We start from the raw sequence: 11,128 nt of genomic DNA, 5'->3' as shown, positions 1-11,128 counted from the left end.
CCCAAGCAGGCTCTGCTCTGTCAGTGCAGAGCCTGACGTGGGGCTTGATCCCAGGAACTGTAAGATCATGACCTGAGCCAAAATCAAGAGTTAGATACCTAACCCACTGAGCCACCCAGGTGCCCCAGGAAAACTTTTAAATTCTAGTACTTACACTAGAATTGTTACACGGGGAAGTATTTTAAAATAATTCATCACAGGACCAGAAATAACTGAAATTACTTCCCAAGGATAGAATTTCATTCCACTAGACTGTATATTATATGGATATTGGATTCTAATGACATTTCAGTTTGAAAAAAGCGTTTTTCATGATGGAAACTGACATCATGAAATTTCCTTTCATGGACATAGAGAAATTTCCTTTATCGCAAGCAAAAACCTACCTGTAGGTATTGAATATGTTGTGTTTGCCTCAGACCTGTCTTGGAAAGTGTAATGATGAAGAATTGCACTATGTGGTCTGTCCATGTTACAATACAAGTTAGACTTTACTTCTCACCTTGTATAAATAGATATCAGAAAGAGTATGGCAGTAAAGTCTGGAAGTAGAGATAATGAAGAGAAGAGTGAGGGGGAACAAATGGAAGGAAGCAGGAGAGATAATTGAGTCAGCTTGTCTTGAAGTGGCACTCTAAATATTTTATTTCCACCAGTTATAGTATCTACATTTTCTAAGATCAGTATATTCTGCTTTCCTTATCATCACTGGGCTCTGCAATACAATTTTACATCATATATTATTAACATTTTTGACTATAAGAAATTCTTGAAGCTCCATGTGATCAAAGTATAAATTTTGCTAACAATCCACATTATGTGCCTCCAGACAGACTTATCTTATGTATTTTATGCCGCAGGGCTAGAAATCTGTTACAGCGAATCCTAACACTGTCATGCCTCTGTGTAGTTTTCCTTAGAAAATAAGAAATCAACATTCTTGTAAACATTACACCGTGAGATGTAAAATTCGATGGATAATTCCCAAATATCATCTCAATGTACACAAAAGGTTTTCCTAAGTGTGTGTTCATTTTACGTATTAAGAAACCCACGAAGACAACAGTTTAAAAGGCAACATTTGTGAAAAGACCACTGCAGCTGACTTCGTGTTGCTGGAGTCAATACTGCGGCCACTGTTGATTTCCTGGGTGTCTTGAGGTTAGAAGTTGACTCCACCAAGGCAAACAGAAAGTAATTCGACTTTGTTTAGACAGACAGCCAGACTTCTTAACCAATTCTTTCAAAGGAACTGTTCGGGTCTGGTGACTTCACTTTCAGGTCAGTCAAGGCATCAGAGACCTCCTCATTGACCTGTGCGGAAATACTCGCTGGTGTGACATTGAGATGAATGTCATACTGCTGGTCCAGGCCGAGGTAGCAGTCGCTCATGAGATACAGTGTGTAGATATACCTAAAGTAGAAAAACAGAACGAAATGTAAAACCACAGTCATATTTAATTCTTTCAGAATGTGGGTGGTGAGACTCTGCTTACCTTCCAGGTAGTTCAGGGGTATAAAAAGAAATAGAGACAACGTGATGGTTTCGAACATATCCCACTCTCTTCAAAGCAATAAGTTCTCTCTTATCCACTTCTCCTAATATCAAAAACCATCCTTCATCTTTTGATTTGGGAAATCGGGGGGTAATTGCGTGGCTGTCTTGCTTTCCCTGTAAACCAGAAAAAAAACGATAAGCCACTAATAATGTTTACACCTTCTAGCTCCTCAGTTATGGTTAAAAGGCTAAGTTGTTTTCCTTGAAGGCCATACATCCACAAAGTTAAGTATATCTGGGATGTTTTAAATTTTATGGTTTGGTGTCTTTGATATGCTATCATTTACCATTTTTCAGGATTCTCAAAGCACATTATAGACACTACTTTGTGGGTATAATCACCAGCATATTTGGCTTAGTTAGAACAGAAGGCCCTGAATCTTAATGTCAAATTAGTAAATTCTCCCATCATTCTTATAAATGATATTAATACCCTATTTGCAGATGAATGAATTGAGATACAATCATGTTAACCAAATCTTCCAAAGCCTTTTTCACAAGAAACTGATACCTAGGGGAAAAAAAGACAATCAAGACTAGACTTTGGACCTCAAGATAATAAGCACAGTATCATATAAATACCTTCCCTCAACCCAAGAATCAAACTCACATAAAAGAGCATATATTCTAATATGGCAATATTAAAAAATCCTTTCTTTGAGGAATGGGAAATTGTAAGCCAAGTGATTTGTAAAATACATTAATCCCCACAGGCCAAGATCAGATACCATAATGGCAGCACTTGAAATCTTTACTTTAGATCAACTTTACCAAATACAAGATTATTTTCGTGATTCTTTGACACTCGCATTATGGCATAAAATGTACGAACAGTGACATGCTTTCAGTCAGACATCATTAAATATTCTAGAGGGAGATGTTGCACTTTAGACATTTTAAAAGAGAAATCTGAGAGCAATGCATTTTTTACAGCATTTAGAAACACAACTGAGAGTTTTTCCAGCATGATTAAATCATGATTCCATTTTTAAGTAGTAATAGTAAGGTAGAAAAATCTTAGTTTTTACTCAGGATTTTATTACTATTTTTTTTTGTATGCTGGGATACATTAGGTCTTCTAAAAATGCTCATAGTAGAGCCTTTACACTGCCAAGGCCTGTCAGTTCGTACTTATACTGATTGACTTTTAGAATTAGGAATTAGGATGGGACCTGAAGGCACAGTACTAAAAAGATGTAACAACAGAAAGCTACTTGCCATTCTGTGTATGAAAGAGAGTGGACAGTACTCATGAACAACTACCTCATTCCTAAGGGCTTATTTTAGATTTGGCACTGGACGAAACAGAAGACAAATCCTTTCTTATTTCAATTATTAAGGTACTAAAAACCAACCTGCCTACATGCTGTATACTAATATTCTTAGAGGTACCAATATTTAATTTCTGTGCCATAGGTAACAGAAAAAATCCCAATAATTGGAAATAAACCTACTATAAATCTTTGGCCTGTATGAACATTGACGATGCTCCTTCACAGATATTATGGTGAAGGAAGCAGGCAGATGTGGCATCTGAGGCACAGAAAGGCTTAGTGTTTTACTCAAATTCACAGATAAAAGTGGTAAAGCTTTGCTCCCATGTAGTTAAATGTGGTTCCTATGTATCAAAGTGTTCCAGGGCAGTGTCTCTCAAACCTTCATGTCCTTAAAAATCATTTGGGGTGCTGGGTAAAAGTACAGATTTTGAGATCTCTCCCCATGAGATTCTGATGCAGTCACTCTGACAGTATGGCCAGGGAATCTGCATTCTAAAAGGCATTCCAGGAAATTCTGCTGGACTGAGTATTTAGACCATATGAGAGCAATACGCCATGTAATATATTATGTAAGGTGGATATTCTGGGGCTGAAAAATGGTACATGGGGAGAACTGACTGATTTCAGAAGACTGGCTCTTGCTGCTTAAGGCCAGTTGAGAAAGCAGGATTCATGAATGACACGGACACATTAGTAATATAAAAGATATGTGTGGTGGTGCATGCCGGTGTCTGGTGTGAAGTATTTGAGAATGGAAACCAAACACTATACCTTGTGGAACCCAAAGTGGACTCTCTGCAAGCTGACTTGAAGCACATACTCTTGATCAGCATGCAATTTGATCCACCTGTTGTCATTTCGCTTGTCTGAAGTCAGAGTTGTGATCGAGAGTTCACCGTGTCCCTCCACTGAGTCATCCCACCAGCCTTTAACACTTAGGCCAACGTCTATCACTGGCAAGTGGGATAAGAAATTCCATGCCTGAATTTAAAAAAAAGAGGAAAAGATAATAAAGGATGGTTAATGTGAAATGCACTGATCCAGTAAGAAATAGTATGCTTTGAAAAAACATCAACCTCTTTGTTTTGACATTAATTCTAGATTCAATGCAGTTGTGAGAAATAATACAGAGAGATCCTGTGCAACAATTTCCAGTTTTCTCCAATGGTAGCATTTTTCAAAACTAAAATACAATATTAATACAGGATATTGACATGATATAATCTACAGCTCTTGTTCAGATTTCCCAGTTTTCCTTACATTCATTTGTATGTGTGTGAAACTAGTGTGCTTTCACTCTTTGTAATTTAAAGTCTTTTTAAATTATTTTTTAAAAATGTTTGTTTATTTGAGAGAGAGACAGAGAAAACAAGCAGGGGAGTGGGGTAGAGAAAGAAAATCCCAAGTAGGCTCCCTGAGGTTCTATCTCATGAAGCAGGAGATCAGGACCTGAACTGATATCAAGAGTTGGCATGTAATCAACTGAGTCACCTAGGTGCCCCTAAAGTCTTTTTTAAAGGCAATTAAAAAACTATTAATCATTAGCTAAACTTGTGACTTTTTCACTATAAACCCTTCCTAGCTACTGAGTGGCTATAGTCTATACTAAACAGTAAGTCTAAAAATGCTTATTTTTAAACTGGTTTGTTTTAGAGTAGCATCTGATCTAATATTTACATGACTTCTATGGCAGAGAGCATTACTTGGGGCTATAAAGGCAATCTGAAAAAAAAACATTGTGATGTAATTGTTGATGTCACTCAGCATCGTTCATTGACTACTTATTGTACAATTTTTTTTGTTCATATTCCAAATTTATTCTGAAAGAAAAACATTTCTATGTCTGTATATCATAAAGAACCCTATAAGTGTAGGGTTCTTTTTGAAATAAATTTGTATTTTTGGTATTTATATTGAGAATACCAATTTAAATGATACACATTAAAGGGATAGAAAATATTTTACGGATTTTATTCTTGCTCTTTAAACTGAAAGATATTAAAAAAATATAAACTGAAAGATATATTGAGAAATCAGTATGCAGATCACAAGTGCTCATCTTTATTGAATGAATGAATGAGTTCCTAAGTCTACAGAAAGGATGTAAAAAAAATAAACTTAATGTTATCAAATCACTTATTGTCATCTTTTTCTAATATTTATAATTATGTGGCAATATCACTATCAGTCAAGAAAACTTCTTAATATATTGGTTGTTTCAATCAGTACCATTTAAGTTAATTTTTAAGAGTACTTTAATTTTGGTTTTTCTTTTATTTCTTAAATATGTACCATAGATTTCCTTATAGAGTTTTATTTTCTGTTTGCTAAGACTTTTAGTGCTGCCTACTACAACTAATTGAAATGAAGTAGCCCTCATGAATCAAACTACCCCTTAGGAATTCAAAAAATGTAAATCCAATGCAAATTTTCAATCCAACTACAATCCTATAACTTGTCTTGTGAATCTGAAATGATGTCTGGAATAGATCTTGAAATAGTCAAGGTACAGAATGGTCTACTCTGTGCTTCATTCAAGGTAACAGACGGCCCTATCCCCTCCCAGAGCCAACAGTCATGGAGTATAGAAGCTATACCACTTGATGTTCTAAGACTGGCCAGAGTGGGAAAGTGATCAAGGGGCCACATAATACACAATTTTTTTAAGCATTTAACTTTGTGAGACAACAAATAACATTTACTACATGAAGCAAGACTTCATGTTTCTTTACTCGTACTATTAAATTAGTTACCAAGAAGTGTTTGCAGTTATTAGCAACTCATTGGGGGTTTACTTTATAAAGCCCCCCCAAAGTCAGAGCTGGTTTTTATAAATCTGTAATCTTTCCACTGCACTTAAATATTATTATTTTGTCATTGTTGGTGTGCACACATATATATACTTGTTGGGTGTGTGTATATACACACACACATATATACAAAAAAACATAAGCTATTTTTAAAGAAATTGCTAAGACATTTCAATACCAGCCAAACATATTTATCTGAGGATTAATCTTCATCTATTGAATCAGGCAAGAGCATTGCCATGCATACAATTATTTAATTAGCAGCCAAATCCTCTGCCAGTCAGCAGCCGTTCCAGGCATACTGATGGGGTAGAAGATGCAAATCTCACAGTCGTACTGCTTTTTCTCATTACTACTGCAATTAGCACTTAAATTGATGCTTTAAACATACTAATTTCTGGAATAATTCAGGATTTGTATGTTACCTGGGATCGCCTCACTGCAGAGCCGACACCAGATTGCTCTGCAAATTGAAGCACTTTTGAGCCAAATAACCATCATCATATCAGACTGAGCCAATTTGCATTTGGTTTTAAAGATAACAGAATGGCAATTTATGCAAATAAATTAAGTAAGTTTACTTCTGAGTTCTCCCTGAACTAATTATAACAATGTTCTAATTTTTCATCACATCTAAAACTTGGCTTGAAATCAATGTATGTTAGGTTAGAAATCTGTTGTTGCTAACAGAAGCCTTGTTTTGATTTCAATATATTGTTTTTATTCATAATTTCGATGGTAATTTAGTTAGAAAGGTAGGCACTTGCTATGAAAATTTAAGTTGTTTTTTGTGCCAATTCTTAGTTCAACAGAAATTGAACAATCAGACTTCTCTGCCTGTTATACTTTTCTGAAGTCTTTCTCAAAACTAAGTTCCACTGGAAAAAAAGATGACATGGTTTAAAGTTTCTTTATCTTTTTTTAAATTTAATTTTATTTATTTCTTTAATTTTTAGAAGTTTCTTTATCTTAATACTTACATTTGCCAAGTCAGTATGTTAATTATGTTATAAATCCTGAATGTTTGACATGTTTAGGCTAAAACTGCTTAAGACTTAAAAGTCTATATATGCCAAATATTTCTGGCATCATCCATTCATGTTTTTGGCCATTCTAAAGACTAGGATTAGAGAGATGATCTATGTTGTCTTTTAAAACACACATTTAGCTTTCTATCTATGTTATGCTGTATACAAAAAAGGAGTTTATTTAGAGAAATACTTTAGAACCTAGGAACAATAAACAGTTAAAATAAAAGGGAAACGAGGTGCCTGGATGGCTCAGTTGGTTAAGCATCTGACTTTGGCTCAGGGCATGATCTCATGGTTCATGGGTTCGAGCCCCACATCGGGCTCTGTGCTGATAGCTCAAAGCCTCGAGCCTGTTTTGATTCTGTGTCTCCCTCTCTCTGTGCTCCTCCTTCGCTTGTGCTTTATCTCTCTCTCAAATATAAATAACCATTAAATAAAAATAAAAGGGGAAGGCATAAAAAAGTAACTGAGGGAATGGCATGAAAATCTACTCAACTGAAATTTATACCCAAGCGGGTAATATAGCCTAGTGACGGACAAACTACCGTAGTCCTCTCTAAACTGGTTTAATAGCATTATACTGAATCAACTGCGAATATGGTCAATGCTACTACTAATTATTGTCGCTGTAATTATTTTTAATATTATTATTGAGCTCTAGTCTATATTAGAAACTACATAAAGCAATTTATTATTTTTAAAATTTTTATTTTTTGCAGAGAGAGTGGGCATGTGCTTGCACATGTGTGAGTGAGGGAAGGCCGGGGGAGGAAGAGAGGGAAACTCAAGCAGGCTCCATGCTCAGTGTGGAGCCCAATGCAGGACTTGACCCCACAACCCTGGGATCATGACCTACGCTGAAATCAAGAGTTAGACATTCAACTGACTGAGCTATCCAGGCGTCCATGGAACCACAAAAAGGAATTTATATAATAACATCCTGCTTAATTTTCACAAAACTTCATGAGACAGGTATGATGTATTCACATTCATAATCACTGTATACGGTAGACAAAATTTAAACCCAGGTGAGTCAGACTCCAAAACTAATGCTTTAAGTCAGAAAATTTGGGGTATAATTTCCCAGACAGAATAAGAAAGCTTTTTAAAAAAATTTTTTTTATAGTGTATTTATTTTTGAGACAGAGAGACAGAGCATGAGTGGGGGAGGGGCAGAGAGAGAGGGAGACACAGAATCCGAAACAGGCTCCAGGCTCTGAGCTGTCAGCAGAGAGCCTGGTGCGGGGCTTGAACCCACAAACTGTGAGATCTGACCTGAGCCAAAGTCGGATGCTTAACCAACTGAGCCACCCAGGTGCCCCTCAGAATAAGGAAGCTTTGAAATGCAGAAACAATGGTCTCACCTGCTTCATTTTTACGGCTGGTAGCTCATTTTCCATCATGGAGCTGAATACATGCTCCTTCCCTCCACAGGCATGGAGCAGTTCAGGAAGGCACTCGATGAAGCCATGGGACCCAGAACGTCCACCTTTTGTACCTGTGCTCCATTTCCTGAGAAATAGTATCAATGTTAATTGAGTAATTCTTTCATAGAGTAAATGAGAATTCCTGACAGTGATGGTTTACCTAATGACAACAGTTTTTTAAAATTAAGATTATTATACAATTTTTTAAAGGCCATCATCATTACATTTTAAAATCAGCCAGCATTCTCTAAGATATCAATCTAAGGGAGATTGGCTATTATGACATAAAATGTGTAAATCAAATGTGAGCTCAGTAACTACTTATGGTTTACAGATGGGGGTGAGTTTACAGGGAGGCACTAATGTATACTAGTGATTCTTGTGGATAAAACACTGAATTGGAGCCCTGATATTTTTTTAAAGGATGCAGGCAAATGACACTAATAGAATTACTTGAATAAAGTAAGCTTTTCATCTTAAGCTGTTGGGAACGTACAATGAAAAGTATATTTTGGGAATCTTTGAGATTTAAGGTACAAATAGTGGCAAAGCCTCAGAAACACAGTCTACCCAAATCTTACTATTTCCTGTTTATATAACAAGAAGAAAAATATGATTGAAATTATACGAATATAGCTTTCTCAGGGTGACAGCCAAGAACTGGATGAAATCTCCTAGATCCCAAGCAGCTTTCCATAACAGCCCTGCATGCTGGGTCACAGTAGTACCCTTATGTACCTACTTTACTGCTGAAACCCAACTCCCGTAACTTTTAGTACCATCTTGGAAGGGTTCCTGAAACTGAGCTGCAGACATGAGGTATCTGCTTTTCCCCTCATGCCACCTGCTGCTAGTATGGCTGATTCTCTGAATGTGCCTTTTAGTTTCCAGGACATCCCATGGTGGGGATTCAAGCACCATGGAAATAGTTGCCTTGGAACCCAGTACACTTGAGGCCAACTGAGAGACTTGCCCTGGAGATCCTCATGTGTGTGTAAGGTTCTGATTGGCATCTGTGTCTAGATGCCTCAAAAGAATGTACTCCGTAGTCCAGCTGACAGGCAGGAAATACATGACAGCAGCCTACAGCCAGATGGCTTTTATATATATATATAAAATAAAAAAATGTATATACTTATTTATTTGTTTTTGTCCTACATGACTGTAAACCAACATTTTAGCTGCAAAGTATTTCTCAACTGATGTGGAATGGTAGTGTGAAAGAAACACTTTTATTTAAATACTGCCAATCTTGCTTACAAATTATACTGTTTTTTTTTTTTTTGGGGGCTAAAATTTTTGCAGCTATGTACACAGGACCTACAGGTTAAATAACTGGATAATACAAATGCTTCTTTTAAGTATAGGTTATATTTGGGGCTGCTACTGTATACAATACCCAGTTCTGGACATTTTATGGATGTACGATTTACCTTTGACAATGGATTTTCAGATCCCTCAAATCTATTCTGCAATAAGAGAAATTGGTGATTCATTTTGGTTTAGATCACACAGCACTTTCATAACATCTTTTAACATGAAGGCTGAGGGACGCCTGGGTGGCTCAGTCGGTTAAACGTCCGACATCAGCTCAGGTCATGATCTCACAATTCGTGGGTTCGAGCCACGCATCAGGCTCTGTGCTGACAGCTAGCTCAGAGCCAGGAGCCTATTTCAGGTTCTGTGTCTCCCTCTCTCTGACCCTCCCCTTGCTCATGTTGTCTCTCTCTCTCAGAAATAAATAAAACATTAAAAAAACTTAAAAGGGGTGCCTGGGTGGCTCAGTCAGTTAAGCATCCGACTTCCGCTGAGGTCATGATCTCACAGTTTGTGGGTTCGAGCCCCACATCAGGCTCTGGGCTGATGGCTCAGAGCCTGTTTCAGATTCTGTGTCTCCCTCTCTCTCTGCCCCTTCCCCACTCATTCTCTGTCTCTCAAAACTGAATAAATGCTAAAAAAATTTTTAAAAAAGTGAAGGCTGATATTGTAAAGGAATAAATGCAGTTAAAATAGAAATGTATGTAATGCTGTAAGCAGAAAACAGTGTAATAAAAGCTTAAAATGAATTGTGATTCATCCTATGGTAAATGACCAAATCTCAGCTAAGAACCTTATATCACTAGCTCATGTCTCCCTTTGGGAGACAGTCATTTTCACTGTAAAAAATCAATATCTTAGGCACAACATAAAATTCAAGTGATCACACAGGTAAAGAAAATATTTTTGAAATTAAAGAACCAGTTACATTGAAAATTAAAACGATTACCTGAAAATGTGAAGATGGTGGTGTTCTATGTTTGGTACTGAAAGAAGAGAAGAGTCTTTCAACCACCGACCCTGGATCACCATCTGAACCAGATTGGTGATATTCAGGGCAGTCACCAACCAGCCCTGGTTTGCAGCCACATCCAACATTGCCTGAATAAGGGAAAAAACACACATATTACAAGAATACCACTGGCCCTTGCCCTTTCCATTGGGGATCTAATGTTAACCTTAACAAAAAGCAAATGAACACAAAATGAGCATTATGCCTCTAAATTACTATTAATCAAAATAGAAACCAGAAAATAAACCACAGCTGGATTGGAAAGAACAACCCCCAAACTCTCATAGTACTTGTTGGACACCACTTCCTGTAAAGTGGCAAATATTTAGCTTTTTTTAGGGGAGCACATATAGCCAGCTAATACTGGTACATGGTAATAAAACTAACAAAAACTCAATCTACTTTAAGAACTCAATCTTCTTTAAAATATGATTCACTGTATCAAGAGCATTGGAAGCTGCATTTAAAGACTGAATCTCTGGAAGTCTTTTCCAAATTTAGTACCAATAATACTAAGCAATAGGTTTTCTTGCCAGAAATTTATTTTCCCCAAAAAGTGGACTAAAGACAGAGCCCCAATTTTCAATGAAAATAATACACTACACACTTACAAATGGGGCAACTGCCAATGGTACAAGCGGAAGGATGAGAAACTATTCATATTAGCCTATACATTTAATCTAATGTTTTATGGAC

The 11,128-nt window shown here is 36.7% G+C and overlaps 1 protein-coding gene across 1 annotated transcript in view; it reads right to left on the bottom strand.

Moving 5' to 3' along the window:
- Window positions 1-616: 616 nt before the first annotated feature.
- The window catches only part of ASCC3 (activating signal cointegrator 1 complex subunit 3), a 328,548-nt gene continuing 318,036 nt past the window's right edge, over window positions 617-11,128 (bottom strand). Inside the window, exons 38-42 of the mRNA XM_077770165.1 lie at window positions 10,370-10,521; window positions 8,041-8,188; window positions 3,607-3,816; window positions 1,497-1,672; window positions 617-1,414 (exon numbers count right to left, since the gene is read on the bottom strand). Coding sequence (XP_077626291.1) covers window positions 1,231-1,414; window positions 1,497-1,672; window positions 3,607-3,816; window positions 8,041-8,188; window positions 10,370-10,521 — 870 coding nt within the window. The 3' untranslated portion in view covers window positions 617-1,230. The remainder of the gene's footprint in view (window positions 1,415-1,496; window positions 1,673-3,606; window positions 3,817-8,040; window positions 8,189-10,369; window positions 10,522-11,128) is intronic.

Source organism: Crocuta crocuta, unplaced genomic scaffold (assembly GCF_008692635.1).
Source record: "Crocuta crocuta isolate KB4526 unplaced genomic scaffold, BGI_CrCroc_1.0 scaffold286, whole genome shotgun sequence".
Lineage (NCBI taxonomy): Eukaryota > Metazoa > Chordata > Mammalia > Carnivora > Hyaenidae > Crocuta > Crocuta crocuta.
This window is presented reverse-complemented; position numbering and strand designations above follow the sequence as displayed.